The sequence below is a fragment of the Denticeps clupeoides genome, chromosome 2 (genome assembly GCF_900700375.1).
Source record: "Denticeps clupeoides chromosome 2, fDenClu1.1, whole genome shotgun sequence".
In the NCBI taxonomy this organism is placed as follows: Eukaryota; Metazoa; Chordata; class Actinopteri; order Clupeiformes; family Denticipitidae; genus Denticeps; species Denticeps clupeoides.
In genome coordinates, this window is record NC_041708.1 from 26,704,600 (window position 1) to 26,720,602 (window position 16,003).

Consider the following 16,003-nt stretch of genomic DNA (forward strand, 5'->3'; position numbering starts at 1 on the left):
CACACACACTCATACAACCATCCCGCCCCAACCATCATTAAAGATGCATTATCCAGATTATCACTCTATCCAATTTCACTTAGTCCCACAGGACAGAACTAGTGACGTCAAACATGACTTACTAAAAAAAGTGGGTGGAGCGACTTTCAGATGACATTGCTCTAAGGTGTACTGTAAATTTCGACATATGAGCCGCTACTTTTTCACATACTTTGAGAACTGTGGCTTTTACAACGATTGGGCAAATTTATGGATTTTTATGGGATAACTAGATTCCTGCCACCAAAACATTTAACCTCGTCGTATCAGACCGATTAAATTACCGACCAATTAAACTGTTTCGGCAAACTTACTCACACTTAATTCTTCAGGTCAGCCGTTTTTCACTTAATGCACAGACCTTCATCCTGGAAAAGACACAAAGACATGCATAGCTTGCGACCTTTATGTTAAAAAGCGATTAGTCAGGGTGTTGCACGTAAGCACGAGTGCACAGGAGGACGATGCCGATAGTGATCAATGACTTTTGCTCATCAATTATTTTCGCAAAGAAAGTGTGTGACAAAGTAATTGTTCAAATCTGATATCTCATGTTTCAGGGCTTATGGACAAGTGCGGCTTGTTTAAGTACAATTTCTTTTTTCTTTTAAAAATCAGTAGGTGCCTCCTATATATAGGTGTGCTATATAGAGCACACCTATATATAGGTGGCACCTACTGGTAAATTTGGTACATTTGGTACACCATTTGAGCAACATTGCGGTGAATTCTTTGTGTTCTGTTGCCCACTAATGATAAGAAGTCTTCAGATAAATCACTACTGACACACATCCATAACTATATTGTTACAAAAAAAAAAACATGGTTTAGCTACAGCGTTCAGAAAACATTTTTGCAATGATACACAGTGCACATTGTGCCGTTGGTCTGTAGCTCTGCTGAAAATGGTTCTGCTCTGGTGAACCAGCATGAGAGCATGTCAGGATAAGTGACTCCTGTGCCTCTCTCAGATCAGACTGTCAGAAGCCAGCACCCACGTTCTCTGTAGTGCTGCCTGAAGGGCTTTTCTGAAAGCCGCCTCTTCTGTCAGATAAAGGAGTGGGTTCACACGTTCACGCAGGCATCTTCGGCTGGTGTTCGCGCAAACAAATGTGTTTACCGAGATATTCACACGCATGCTGGCAGTGACAGTATCCCAGTTAAACGTGCATGTGGAAAGTTCGAAGGTGAACTGTAGTGAAGCACATTTTCAAGGCCTACACTGTTATAATAGTATTCATACTCTAATTATTTTATGTACAATTTACACATCATTGACAAAGTCAGGGTTCAACACACCACTGCAGTGTATCAATTGCCGTAGTTTAACAGTATATATTAATTAATGGCATGTTTCCTTGTTAAAACGGTGTGAATATAAGATAAAAGCATATCAGATTGTGAGATTGGAACAAACTGTGGTGTATGTGTGTTCCCCGCATTAGTTTTCATCGCGTCAATTTTTGAAACTTAACAAGATTATTGCAACATATATACACAATATATCAAAAATTGAAACTAGAATTCACAGACCCCTACAGCTGATATTGATAAAGGTGATATTCCCCTTGGTAAAATGTCACATTTGCGGGGGGACTGGACCTCTTTAACTCACGCTAGAGGGGCGTGCTGTAAGGATAGGGGTGCGATGTGATCAGGGAGAGATGCATTGTGCTGGAATCTTCAAGATGCTCGGGTGGCGATTGCATTATCTACGCTGAGCGATCACGAGTCCAGCGAGCCCGGGAGAGTGAGGGAGAGAGGGGTGACTGGGCGAAACAGAGAGCTTTTGAGGTTTAAACGCTCCAGTGGCCATCTCCCGCTTTCTGTCCCTCCTTTCCTTTCTTTTTCCTCTCTTTTCACACCTCTGAGCAGAGAGAATTCAGCGTTCACACCATATGCACGCTCCACGGCACTGCTGAGGGGGGGGAAATGGTGGTTTATAATGGCAGGGAATCAAGGACATGTTTTTTCAGCATGCCACTTTACTGAAAGGGAAGTGTACATCTTTATAATTGAGGTGAAAGGCATTGTTTTTTTTTCCAGCCGCGACTGGCACCATTAAGCATTTTGTCATAATGAAAGACTGTCTCACTCTTTCTGTCCTCCAACCCCTCTTTATTTCATTCAAGTTCCTACTTTCTTTTACCCCCTCGCCCATCTTCTGGTGTCTCTGTCGCCTCAACCTCTCGTCTCCAGAGTCTCTGCTTCTCCTTTGTTGAGACCCATGTTGTCATAAGTAGAGTCACCGACTCTACATCCCTCTTTGTTTATGTACAGATGTACTTCCATGTTTAAAACCGCCTTTTCGTTCACCTTTCCGGACGTATTTCTTTCACCCGCTCCAGGATCCCTGCACACCGGCCGCACCTCCCCCCCTCCTGGCAGCGTCCCGGAGGAGCAGCAGCAGATCGCCCGACAGGGTTCTTACACCAGCATCCACAGCGAGGGCGAGTTCATCCCTGAAACGCTGGACCAGAACGTAAGCCAGCCGCTTGACGAGACCTCACCTTTACTTACCGGGTTTCTGCAGTGCTGATTACGGCGTTGACTACTGTGCAGAGAACTCTGTAGGGGGGACAAAGAAAGTCTATGCTGTGACAGCGAGAACTTTAGTAGAGTTAGTGCAATGAAGCGGCATGAGTAAAGCATGTGTTGAGAAGATTACTCAGCTGCAGGTGGGCGTCGAGCCATAGGGGGTGAGGTGATGGTAGCCTAGTGGGTAACACAGTCGTCTATGAGCAAGACACATTTACATTTACAGCATTTATCAGACGCCCTTATCCAGAGCGACTTACAATCAGTATTTACAGGGACAGTCTCCCTGGAGCAACTTAGGGTTAAGTGTCTTGCTCAGGGACACAATGGTAGTAAGTGGGATTCGAACCCGGGTCTTCTGGTTCATAGGCGAGTGTGTTACCCTCTAGGCTACTACCACTTAACCCTGAGTGTCTCCAGGGTGACTGTCCCTGTAACTACTCTGGATAAGGCCGCCTACTACATGTCGTAAATGTAAACGTAGATGGTGGATGTTAAATAGCATTGCTCTTCCTTTGCTTAGATCATGGACCCTTTTGGCAGCGCTGATGAATCATTGTCCAGCAGCTGTCAATCACTGGAACAAGCCCTGGACAGGTGAGCTGTGTGTGTGTGAGTGGTTTTTCTATAAGGGTTCCCAGTTTGCCTTTAGTCCAGTAAGCACTGAGCTGTTCAGGCTGTAGCCTGACAGGAAATGGAACGAGGTCGCTACAAAGGCCAACCAGGAAGGCCCCGGTGGTCTCCATGGCAACAGTGCCCTTATCTGGACGCCTGGATTCCACTGCTATCACTCGCCAGCTCTGCTGCTGCTGAGAGAGAGAGAGAGAGCTAGAAAGGGGAAGAGGGATGGAAAGAGTGAGGGAAAGAGAAAGAGAAAGCAGCTGGAGAGACGGAAACAGCGGTACCTGCACGAGCCTTATCTGGCTCGTGGGTCACAGAACAATGGCAGGAAACGAGTGCATGGAAAATGTTCCCTCTCTCTGGGCGTGCGCGCCCTCTATCCGGGGTCTCATCCCCCCTTCTTTGGCTTCCCTGCCCCCCAGTGGTCATACATGATGTCACGATGGCAGTGTCCCTGGGCCAAGGGCAACAATGCACTGGCATTTACTACACATGTTGACATTGAAACATGCAGCAAAATGAGGCTAATGGCAACGTGCTGGATAAAAATTATAGATTCTGTTTCTACCAATTAAAAAAATCAATTCAAACAATCCAAAAGTCCAATTATATTTTTGGACCAATGTTTCTTGATGTTCACCAAGCCCAGGGTTCGGCAGTCTGTGGCTATGGAGATGAATGCAGCTCTTTCATCCTTACACTGTGGTTCCCTGTGGATTTTGTGAATTAATCATAATTAAAGTGTATTTTATTTTTAGCAATTTCTTATGTGGTAGTTTGAAATTTGAAGATTGTTGTAATCTTGTAACATTTTTGTTGCTCAAAATATGCGTCACAAATATATATGTGTATCTGACCGCCACCCCACCTGGCCACCCCCACCAGAGCTGTGAATTATTTTGTAGCCTCTAAACGAATCTGAAGCCTCTTGAAATGAGTAAACTGTTGTTTGCAAATTTATTGTTAAAGGGTTTGCACATGATGACCGTAACTTGATAAGTTGTGTAGAGTTAGCATAGCGCTGCTAAGTCTTAAACTGCAAAAACTGAGTACTCTGTATACATATTACCTGCAAAATGTTTTCACACTTGTTGTGAGTAGTGTTGAACTACATTTGGTTAAACAAATGTATTTTATTTTATGTATTTGATGTCAAGAATAATTTCTGAATCAGCTCAGGAATCAGTCCAAGAATCAAATGAATTGGATCATGTGCCTTTGCTACAGTTTGCTACAATGATTTTCTTCTTCAGATTAACATGCAAAGAACAAAACAACAAAACATATGGTGCAGGTAGTTTACCGTTTTCCCCTTTTTTTTTTTAAAGAATCACATTAGGACCACACAAGGAGAAAAACGCGGCTGTATATAACATTTATTGTGAGATTTATGGAGTATGGGAAGAAAGCTACACACTCCCACAGGGATAACAAGAGTTAAACAGCACAAGACTGTACCGGTATTTGCTGGCCTTTCATATCTGAGGTTGGTTGATGTGGTGAAATGTAGGGCAGATGGATAGTTAGGACTCAGAGCCAAGCCTTGCTGGTGGAGGCATAAAGGGAATTAACAGCACAAAAATAGCCGTAGTCATTTATCTTTCTGCCTTCCTTTCTGTCACTTGCAGCCCTCCTTTTTCCCAGAACAACCGGGACAACAATTACCTAAACCTCAACTACGAATACAAAGGTGGGTGCTGTGGAGCGTTAAAGAATTTGCTTTTCTCCTTCTTCTTTTTTAAGTCTCTTTGCTGCCATTTTAATGGCCCCATTCTGAGGCTGGCGAGGTCTGTGGGCCTAAGTGTGTGTGACCGGCTGTGATTGCTTTGCTTTTTAAAGGGGGCTATAAGGGGCTTGTCTCTGTCACAACACTGGCCGTTTTGAATTCAGGGATCATTGAGTCGGAGCCTTGAGAAGCATTTCAGTGTCTGATTTCTCCATCTCATTTACTTTACTTGTTTCGGCCTGGTGAGAGTGGAGAGTGATGGGGATTTTTCTTTCCACTCTGATGTTTTTTTCCTATTGAACACTGATCAAATAGAACTGTCCCCTCCGATAATGAGATAATAATCCCCCCCTAAACAGAGGGAAGTTGACACACATGCACAAACACATGCACGCACACCACAGATTTTCCGAGCATCCACCCAGTATGCATATGTACGCGATACCCACTAAGACTGAAAAAAAAAAAAAAAAAAAACTCGGGACACCCACTCAGCCCTTTAAAAAATGGCATCTCTCTCTCTCGAACACACACAGACAGTCCTCCCTCACGGGAAGGCTGAGACGATTTGTTTACCGGGCCGGCATGAGCAGATTTTTCCCCTCTCCTTCCTCGGCCGTTAAACACAGAAAATAAGGCCCGTCTCCCTGGGATACAGCCGCAGGAAAACGGCACGAGGGGAGGCGGGAGGCGGCGGAGCCCAGCTAATGCTAACTCTGTAGCGTGGCTCTCCCACCTGCATTCATTTAATGCTCACACACACACACAGGCATATTTCACATCCTAGGCTTTGTTTTAAAGGTGCTAAGAACATTACAGATAAGACTAGCATGCTAAAGTTACATCATGTTTTCATAAAAAGAAGTGAAAGATTAGAACGAACCATTGACCTTGGTTGTTCGTTGATCCTCTCTCAGCTACAGAATTTTGTAAATTTTTTTTGGCTGATTTATTTCTGACAGCCGAAAAGACATACTTCATTGTGTTAGCCGATGCGCTAGGCCTCATATCGAAGCCCCTAGCATAAATATGTGCGCACGTGTTAGTATTTGAAGAACAGGGCTGAAACATGTTGTTATCTTTTTATACTTTTAACTGCATGCATTTGACCTTCACACACTTCATGGACAACACACCTATTTTTCCACAAGTCGCCATTAGTCAATTTTTAACCTAAAGTAGCTGCTGAGGAATGTAGCGTGGATTCAAATTTGCAGGCTTCACAGTAAATGGGCTTTTAAAAATCATCCACTGGACAAGAGAAGCTGTAATAATCCCTTCAGTTAAGTGCGTGCGGAACCCAGACTTGTTTCCAATGAAAGAAACACTTCATGACAACATTAACACGACTTGGCAAAATTGACTGAACTGCTCATTACCATTTTTCTTAAAGCATTTTGGAGTCCTTTTGGATGTTCTGTGACTATTTTAATGTTACAGGCCACATTTACCATATATGATAACTATTTCATTAATAGCTGTTAATATGGGACATGCTATTAAGGTATTAATAAATAGGTATTAATAGTGAAACCTTACCTTTTAGTAACATTAAACAAGCATTTTAAATTTGCACATGGGCGTTGGAAACACTAAATCAAACATTGTCACATAACACCAAAAATTGCCACTTAGAAATTAATATGTGTAATGTTTTAAGTTTAAAGTGGCATTCATTTTTTAGTTATTCAGAAGGTGTTTCTAAAACTTGTCACCGTGGGTTCTGATGCCTTTTAATGTTGTATTGTGTGACATTTAAAGCCGTGATTTAGTCCAATTCCCTTGAGTTCTGTGGTTCTCAGACAGCGCTACAGTGAGACATGTAGGCTTGCTGACTGGAGACCAGTGCGGCGCACACTAACGCCGCCTCTTCCTTGTGAGGAGAGAGACATGTACAGTGAGACATGTAGGCTTGCTGACTGGAGACCAGTGCGGCGCACGCTAACGCCGCCTCTTCCTTGCTCCCCCTGCAGGTCGGCACGGCAAACACGGGACTTTCCCCCGGCAGTTCCACTTGTCCAATCACAGCAAGGACTACGGCGACGGTGAGGAGCCCTTCACAGTACAATGGTCACCCTGCTGATACCACAGATTTGCGACATTTTGAGTCATCAGCAGAACCGAGCTCCGCTCGGAATGAACTACACACACTGTAAAATATATAGGGCCGGGTGGCAGTGGTCGCAGTTAATGGCGGCGAAACGCTGAAAGTGCTGTGCTTGCACGGCCGTTGTAACACAGCGGCGGATTCATGTAACTTTAGCAGCGCCATACATCACACTACAGCAGCTGGTGTGATATGAGTGTTCTCTCTCTCTCTCTCTCTCTCTCTCTCTCTCTGGGGCAGATGCATGCACTTACTCGCCACCCAACCTTGAGCAGCAGTGATTTACATTTCCCCCAGTGTGGAGCGAACTGACTTGTATAAAAACACAGTGTGGGGCTTCCTGCCTGCGGGGAAATCGAGCGGAACTGAGCTGGCGGGGTGGACGCGGGGGGGGGGGCGAGAGAGGGAGGTGGAAAGCGAGTTGTGTTTGTGTTTGTCCACTGAGATTGAAGTGTCAGCTCTGCGGCACACACAGTACACCCCCCCGTTATGAACCGTGCAAGAGTATTTGCCGGCTGTTTGCCTATTGACAGGACCCGGTTCTTCACATGCCAATTGGCGATCTGTATCAGTCTCTATTGTGCATTTATGTGCAGGATAAACACTCCTGGCAAATATTTATATATGTCTCCAGGCACTAGATAGTATAGTCATCATGACACAAAATACAAATTTCATTGTAATAAAGCATAAAATAAATGAATTAAATGAGATCAGCGAATCATCGTATATATTTAGCAATTTTGTCACCAGTATGAGAAACAATCAACCCAAAATGAGTCAAGTGTCACGTTTCCATGATGCGCAGTGTTTTGTGTCACAGCAGTGTCTGTAACACCCCAAGTGTTGTTTTTTTTTTTGTGGGAACAGCATTCGTGAACTAATGAATTAATGGCGGTGTCTCGCGTCCCTGCTTTGTTCAGGCCGGAGGACGTTCCCGCGCAGCTTTATGCGTGTTCCTCAGGAGAACATGTTCCAGTGGGCCCCTCCAAGCCGCACGCGCAGCTACAACAACGACAGCACCCTGCAGTACGACCTGCACTCAGTGAGCTCGCAACGCAGCACCCCCAAGTGTGAGTAGAGAGACCACCTTCAACACACACACACACAAATGTTTGTCCAGACCATGGGTAATTTATGAATTCTAAATGTCACTATCATGCTGTAGGTCCTTCAAAAAATTTCAGACCCTAAAGATTGCAAATTGCTCGCAATAAGTTACAGGGCTACAGTGCTCCCTAGAGGTGGTGGGGTATTAACCAGCTTCAGACCCTGGTCATTAACGAGTGTCTGAACACCAACCACAAAGCTGCAGACTCATCCCTCTGCCCTAATCATCCCCGTCTGCACCGAGAAATGCAGCGTCAGACGCGGCCTGTTTGCAACTCCACTGTCTGCCTGTGGTTACGCTCCCTGTCTGCCGAGCTTGTCAGACCACGAGCCAGGAAGAGGAAATCCATGGCTGGCTCACTGGCCCACAGCAACTTTGGAACAAATTGGAAGAAAGAAAAATGTAAAAAAAAACTCAGGATCTCTTAATGCTCTGACCCTTGTTGAGTTATTAAGATAGCTCGCTTTCTGGCGTTCTCGCTTTCAGTCATAAATATATCGGTGGTTCCACAGTGCTGAGCAAATGTCTCAAACCATGTTGCAGCTATTGAGAAAATATGTGGTAGTACACATTGGAAACTAGAATTCTAGAATAGTCTTGCTACTTTAAGGGAAAGCCGATGGATCTAACTCTTTTCGAGGTGTATCTGTTTTCCACGTTTTTGTTTTTAATATATACACACACACTCATGAACACACACACATATGAAACAAATCATCTGTATTGGTGAAAGTGCATAAAGACATGATGCAATTAATTAACAAGTTAACTGAAATAAGAGCTTTTATCTTGTCAAAATCTCAAAGTGTGTATGTTATGTTGGAGTTGCAGGAAACTGCTCTTCTCCGTTCGGCAGGCATTATCAGTAGCGGTGTGGAACAACAGACTGCATTTCACAACGCAGGACCGACCTGTGGTTGCACAACACAGCAGCAGCTTGCATGTTGCTGAAAAAACAGTTTCCCACAATGCCTGGCTGAACGTGTGATTATATACTGCTCCTTTCCGTCCAGCCATGAGAATGGCATTTAGGTCAATTTAGTGTTCTAATCAGAAATTCGGAGACACTTCATATCTGGGAAAATCCCCGTCCTGCGCCGTAAACTGAAATGCCTTGCGTAAGGCGTTTGATTTATTCGATAGCTTGGTAGACCCGACGTCTGTCTGTGGTGAGTTGTGATGAATCTGCTCTCGTTTTATTAACGTGGTGTGTGTTCCATGCAGCTCCACGGGCGCCGGTGAACTGGAGGCAGGGTAAGCTGCTGGGTCGCGGCGCATTCGGTGAGGTCTACCTCTGCTATGACGCCGACACAGGCAGAGAGCTAGCTGTCAAACAGGTGCCCTTTGACCCCGACTGCCAGGAAACCAGCAAGGTGAGTGGCAAGATGAATTCCAGGGATGTTTAAACATTTAGAATTAGGCTTCCTCCCCGCTTCCTTTTTCTGCCTTTAACAGTATCTGTGAACATCTCTTCCTTCCCGCCTTTTTGACAGGAAGTGAATGCTCTGGAATGTGAAATCCAACTGCTGAAGAATCTTCGCCACGATCGCATTGTCCAGTATTATGGGTGCCTGCGTGACCCGGAGCAAAGGAAACTCTCCATCTTCGTGGAATACATGCCGGGGGTGTGTAGCATGTGTTCTGCATGCGTTCGACAATGCACTTGCATTCAGCATGTGAACTTTGCCATTATCCCGCATTGTTCGAGCCTCATGCTGCGAGCGAAACACAATACGAGCAAGAAATGCAGCGAGGGCGAGTGTCCCAGAGGACCTCTTCACAATGTCGAAACCAGATCAGGGCTCCATGTACAGCAGCGACGCGACACAATGCCAAAATGTCACCAGTACTAAACAAAAAAAGTACTCCAGAAATGTGCCAGTGCTTGTCCCTGTCAGCACCACACTGTGCTTTATGAGATTGTTTTCTCTCCTAACGAAGACTTTAATGATGCACAAAGTGCCTGTTTTTAATAAACGGAGAGCTCTGGAAACGGAGGGAATGTTTATGTGTGACTGGGTTTTTCTGGCAGTGCGTTGCACCACGATTCGGGCCAACTCTTTCCCTTTCCACCCGGCCCAGTGAGGTCATGGACACGGCCTCACTGCGCTGTAACGCAACTATAAGTTTGGCCTTGGGGCTTCTATAGGGCTTTGAATTGAAGCGGTGCGGTTGAATGGAGGAGCATGTTTGGTCGGACGTTTCTGTGACAGGTATGGCTGGAAAGCGGGCCTGTGAAGAGGCATTGTTTCCTCAACAGTGAGCTGAAAACAGGAAAAGAGAGGAAATGTGGCCTGCGTGAGCCAAAGAGCTGGAGTGAAAACGTTCAACATGGATGCAGAGTATTTTTTAAAAGTTAAAATAGCTACCCGAACCAAAACATCCAGTTGTAATCTGCTGTAGATATTATGGAAATAAGACGCTCATGCACGATCCAAAACATGTTATAAGGAAAAAATATGTTTTGTGCAATACAATACATAACTTTAAAAGCTATTTCCTGATGTGCTATGTGTGTTTTTTGCAAAGGGGTCCATAAAAGACCAGTTAAAGGCTTATGGGGCCCTGACGGAGAAGGTGACACGCAGATACACCCGTCAGATCCTGCAGGGCGTCTACTACCTTCACAGCAACATGATCGTGCACAGGGACATCAAAGGTACATTTTGCACTGGCCACCAGCTCAGCTTCATCATTTTACAATGATTTGGATCACAAAGAAACAGAACTGTGTTATTTTCATACATGTGTGATTTTAGGTTCTCTTTACATAGGCTGCTTAGAAAGGATTACAGTTGAAATGGCTTCTCTGTAAATTGCACAAATGGATTGGATTCTGCCCACGTGTTTGATGCAGAGTGATACTTTACAATTGCTATTCCAGGTTAACGGTTATAGGTTGTCAGGTTTCTCCTGTGCATCAGGTCGGGAGACACTGGAATGAGCAGCCGGGTATCTTCTCCCTTCATCCATCTTAATTCACACATTTTATTCAGAAGATACTAAAAAGATGGCTTGTGGCTGATGTTAATTAGTCACTGCTCAAACAATGACGGGCTCCCAGCCTGTTGGAGCGCCGCTTTGGTGGAAAATCTCTGTGGCCCAGAAACATGGAGAGGGAGACACGCACGCCTTGGCCCAGCTGTGTACTTCCTTAGCTGCGCTGGCTCAGAACTGTGGCCTGTGTGTATGTTGATGATGAACTGGATGAACTGTGCCTCTGGGAGTTGACCTCTAGCCCTTATGCTTTCCCCAGGTGCCAACATACTGAGGGATTCCTCGGGAAATGTGAAGCTAGGAGACTTTGGCGCCAGCAAGCGCATCCAGACCATCTGCATGTCAGGGACAGGGATTAAATCTGTCACTGGCACCCCCTACTGGATGAGTCCGGAAGTTATTAACGGGGAAGGGTATGGACGGAAAGCAGATGTTTGGTAAGCATGACCCTTTTTTTAAAGGTTCCATGACGTGATTTTTTTTTTACTTTTTTATACAGTGGGTACGGAAAGTATTAAGACTCCCTTAAATTTTTTTTGTCAATTTTTTTTCCCCTCATTAATGTATACACAGCACCCATATTGACAGATAAACACAGAATTGTTGACATTTTTGCACATTTATTAACTGAATGACTGAAATATGGTCATAAGTATTCACACCCTTTGCTCAGTATTTAGTAGAAACACCCTTTTGAGTCTTTTTTTGGGCAAGTTGTTCACACCTGGATTTGGAAATCCTCTGCCATTCCTCCTTGCAGATCCTCTCCATTTCTGGCAGGTTGGATGGTAAACGTTTGTGGACAGCTTTGTTTATGTCTTTGTGGAGAAGCACAATTAGGTTTAAATCAGGGCTCTGACTGGGCCATTCAAGAACAGTCACAGGGTTGTTTTGAAGCCATTCATTTGTTATATTAGCTGTTGGAAAGTAAACCATCGGCCCAATCTGAGATCTGGGGCACTCTGGAGAAGGTTTTCTTCCAGTATATCCCTGTACTTGGCAGCATTCATCTTTCCCTGGTTTGCAACCAGTTATCCTGTCCCTGCAGCTGCAAAACACCCCACACAGAATTATGCTGCCACCACCATGCTTCACTGTTGGGACTGTATTGGACAGGTGATAGGCAGTGCCAGGTTTTCTCCATATATACCATTTAGAATTAAGGCCATAAAGTTCTATATTGGTCTCATCAGACCAGAGAATCTTATTTCTCACCATCTTGGAGCCCTTCAGGTGTTTTTTAGCAAACTCCATGCGGGCTTTCATGTGTCTTGCACTGAGGAGAGGCCATAAAGCCCCGACTGGTAGAGGGCTGCAGTGATGGTTGACTTCCTACAACTCTACAACTTTCTCCCATCTCCCAAATGCATCGCTGGAGCTCAGCCACAGAACCCACTCTTTGGGTTCTTCTTTATCTCTCTCACCAAGGCTCTTCTCCCCCTATAGCTCAGTTTGGCCGGACGGCCTGGTCTAGGAAGCGTTCTGGTCATCCCAAACATCTTCCATTTAAGAGCAACTGTGCTCTTTGGAACCATAAGTGCAGCAGAATTTTTTTGTAACCTTGGCCACATCTGTGCCCGGCCGCATTTCTGTCTCTGGGTTCTTCAGGCAGTTCCTTTGACCTCATAATTTTCATTTGCTCTGACATGCATTGTGAGCTGTAAGGTCTTATATAGACAGGGGTGTGGCTTTCCAAGTCCAGTCAGTATAATCAAACATAGCTGGACTCAAATGAAGGTGAGGAACCATCTCAAGGATAATCCGAAGAAACGGACAGCACCTGAGTTAAATATATGAGTGTCACAGAAAAGGGTCTGAATACTTAGAACCATGTGATATTTCAGTTGAATAAATATGCAAAAATGTCAACAATTCTGTTTTTCTGTCAATATGGGGTGCTGTGTACATTAATTAGGAAAAAAAAATTTTTTATTATTTGATCAAAAGCCTAATTCAGGAGTGAAAAATGTAAGGTAGTCTGAATACTTTCCATACCTACTGTAGGTCTTTATGGTTCCCTAATACTCTATCGGAAGTCTCTATTTCCGAAATTCAACCGTTGTGCAGAATTTCCCCAGAACGCACTGTTTGTCTGTGGTATTAAATGATAATGAGAAGGAGAGCAGTGTATAGAAGTGAGCATTCACAGAAATGATGTCATCAACACCATTCACCAACTACAAAGTTTGGCGCAAATAGCAAGCAGTGTTGGCATTTTTCCGGAAAAAGTAAAATTAACCCACTGGTTCGCGCTCATTTTTAGCTGAGTAACTGCACTGCTTTGCACGTTTTCAAGCCATGACGGTTGGTGGAGAAAGGGGAGGTAACCATTCCCCTTATGATGACATAAGGGGACAAATTCCAGATCCGACCGTCTGAGCTGCTGCTCTCTGAACAGCGAAGCAGAATGGCCAAAGCACTCGTATTAATGTTAAATAATCTCACAAAGGGAAATTTTCATGTCAGGGGACTTTTAAATGATTATGTATTTATCATTTGTATGTAAGGTCCTGGAAGGTCCTACAAATACTGTATATTATACTTTGTGCAGGAGTGTGGCCTGCACCGTGGTGGAGATGCTTACTCAGAAACCTCCCTGGGCTGAATATGAAGCCATGGCGGCAATCTTCAAGATTGCAACACAGCCCACTAAGCCCATGCTGCCTGACAGTGTTTCTGATGCATGTCGGGACTTCCTGCGGCAGGTTTTCGTGGAAGAGAAGTGGCGCCCCACAGCTGAGGTGCTTCTCAGCCACCCTTTCGTCCAGGGAGGGTTCTGAAAACCGTTCCTCCTTGGCTCCAGGGCCAACAACGCTCTCTCAGCAGAGCTCCAGGCCACTGACAATCACCACCCTCTGCCTTCCAGGGTATGGAGAAGCCCTCCACCCTCTACAGCTGAACTCAGAACAGACCCTACTCACACTTGTATCGTGCATGCTTGGGCACCTTAACTTTCAGTGAAGAATGGTGTTACCTTGCTAAAATAACCTCAGCGAGTCAGACAAACGAGTGAGCTGGTGGGCCAAGCCTGAGATCTGTCGTCCACTCTTATCTCCCACAGCCCAGCCTGCTAGACGCAGAGGTGAAAGCTGAGGCATGCCAACACGCCATGATATTATGCTAATGAACTGTTTTTTTAAAGGTTACATTGAATGACAATTCAGGAAAACACAAGTCAGTCACATTAGGTGTTGGAAATTTCCAATATCATCCTGCTTTGGCTAGAACCTTTTTTTGGTATTGGGTAATGTATTTTCAGTATGTCAAGCAGATATTGAAATTTTACTGTAAAATACTCAGATGAGTCATTTTGGTTAGACAAAGGTGTTCAGTGGTTGGAATCTAACCATTTTAGAAAAGACACAGAACAGCACATGAATAACCACCAAAGTGGGGAATGTGCATGTCAAACTAAAGTGTGTGTTTTTTTTCTGCCATTGTGCAGAGGTGAAAAGTAAAATACATTTGATAATGCAAAGTTCATAAAGAGATGGAAATACAAAACGCTCCTCCCCTTTTGGCAAGAGTCACTGTAAAGAGTCGTCTTTTGTTTCCATTTGCACTTTTTTTGCATTCATATGGTGTTAACATGCAGGATAATCAGCTGAAAAAAAATATTTTTTATACTTTGGAAATGAAACATTTTATAATTTTATAAACAAAACAATGTGGTTTATTGTAATGTTTGGATAAAATACGAAACGTTTTGTATTGTTAAAAAAAAAAAGTTAATAAGCAATACTGTAAATAGCCACACTTGTCCTTCATGTGTCTCATTAGATCTACATATTTTTTAATTCCCATCACTCTAATGCCCAAAAACCAAAGAAATTGGGTTTTTTTATTTTTAAGGTAAAGGCTGATGTCAGCTGGTCCCTGGTTTCTGCCTGTATAAGTGAAGCATTCGCAGTACATGTACTGTTAGGAGATTTTGGAATAGTACAAACTGCAACAATTTTGGAATTCTCTTCAAACATTTGTTGAAGGGATAAATCATCACAATCTGATTTGATAGGTGTCAAAATTGTATTAAATAAAAAATTAATTGTCTCTAAAATGAATTGTAATTAAATAAACAACACAAAATGCTTCAAAACTAAAACCATTGCAGTCCCCCCGACACTTTATTGATATGTCACTCTTACTAGCAGAGTGTGTATGCAACATTTCCCATAAGTAGGAGCCGTTAATGCATGGCTACCAGAATCAAACAGCAAGCGAGTGCTTGCCACTCTCCTCAGAAGTGCCTTCAAGGAACTGAGAAAGCATTGCACATTCCGCTGTACTCACATACTATATGGCATTTTTATGGAATCATGGAGTGATGCTGTATGTCATGAAATGATTGTACTGTAAATATATTCTACTGCACTTTCTTTTCTGAAACTTACATTTCATTATAGTCATATTACATAAATTGCCAAACAAAAAACACATGTTACATCTGGGTTTTGATAATCAGAGGGGAGGAAAGAATATGTTCAATTAGGCGTGGATGGTTTTTGATGGAGGCAAAGAAATGTGTCTTAACTTGCCTTGATGACAAAACCTGGTGAAACATCTATCATGTTACTGAACTTTTGTAAATTTAAGTTAATAAATTAAATGTTGGCAGAGTAAAATGTTATGCTTGGTCTTTGATTCAAGGTAATGTGCACTTAGAAATAAGTTTAAACAGTCAAATTATGGCACAGGTTGTCACTCATTACAGTATCTTCTGAATATAACTATAGGCCAGCTTACATGTAGTCAGTTGATAGATTTTTTTCTATTACAAATATCCTTTCCTGATATAAAGATAGATGACTAATTTGATCAAGTATTCTCTAGCATCTACATCACATACATTACCATTATTTACATT

At 43.6% G+C, this 16,003-nt stretch overlaps 1 protein-coding gene across 2 annotated transcripts in view; it reads left to right on the forward strand.

Moving 5' to 3' along the window:
* The window catches only part of map3k22 (mitogen-activated protein kinase kinase kinase 22), a 32,224-nt gene extending 16,458 nt beyond the window's left edge, over positions 1-15,766 (forward strand). The window contains exons 8-17 of one of the 2 annotated variants that reach the window (XM_028970017.1): positions 2,388-2,521; positions 3,101-3,174; positions 4,827-4,888; positions 6,898-6,969; positions 7,955-8,104; positions 9,367-9,515; positions 9,636-9,767; positions 10,672-10,801; positions 11,399-11,576; positions 13,691-15,766. In XM_028970017.1, coding sequence (XP_028825850.1) covers positions 2,388-2,521; positions 3,101-3,174; positions 4,827-4,888; positions 6,898-6,969; positions 7,955-8,104; positions 9,367-9,515; positions 9,636-9,767; positions 10,672-10,801; positions 11,399-11,576; positions 13,691-13,919 — 1,310 coding nt within the window. In that variant the 3' untranslated portion in view covers positions 13,920-15,766. The remainder of the gene's footprint in view (positions 1-2,387; positions 2,522-3,100; positions 3,175-4,826; positions 4,889-6,897; positions 6,970-7,954; positions 8,105-9,366; positions 9,516-9,635; positions 9,768-10,671; positions 10,802-11,398; positions 11,577-13,690) is intronic. The other variant, XM_028970018.1, reaches the window with a different exon arrangement.
* Positions 15,767-16,003: the final 237 nt, after the last annotated feature.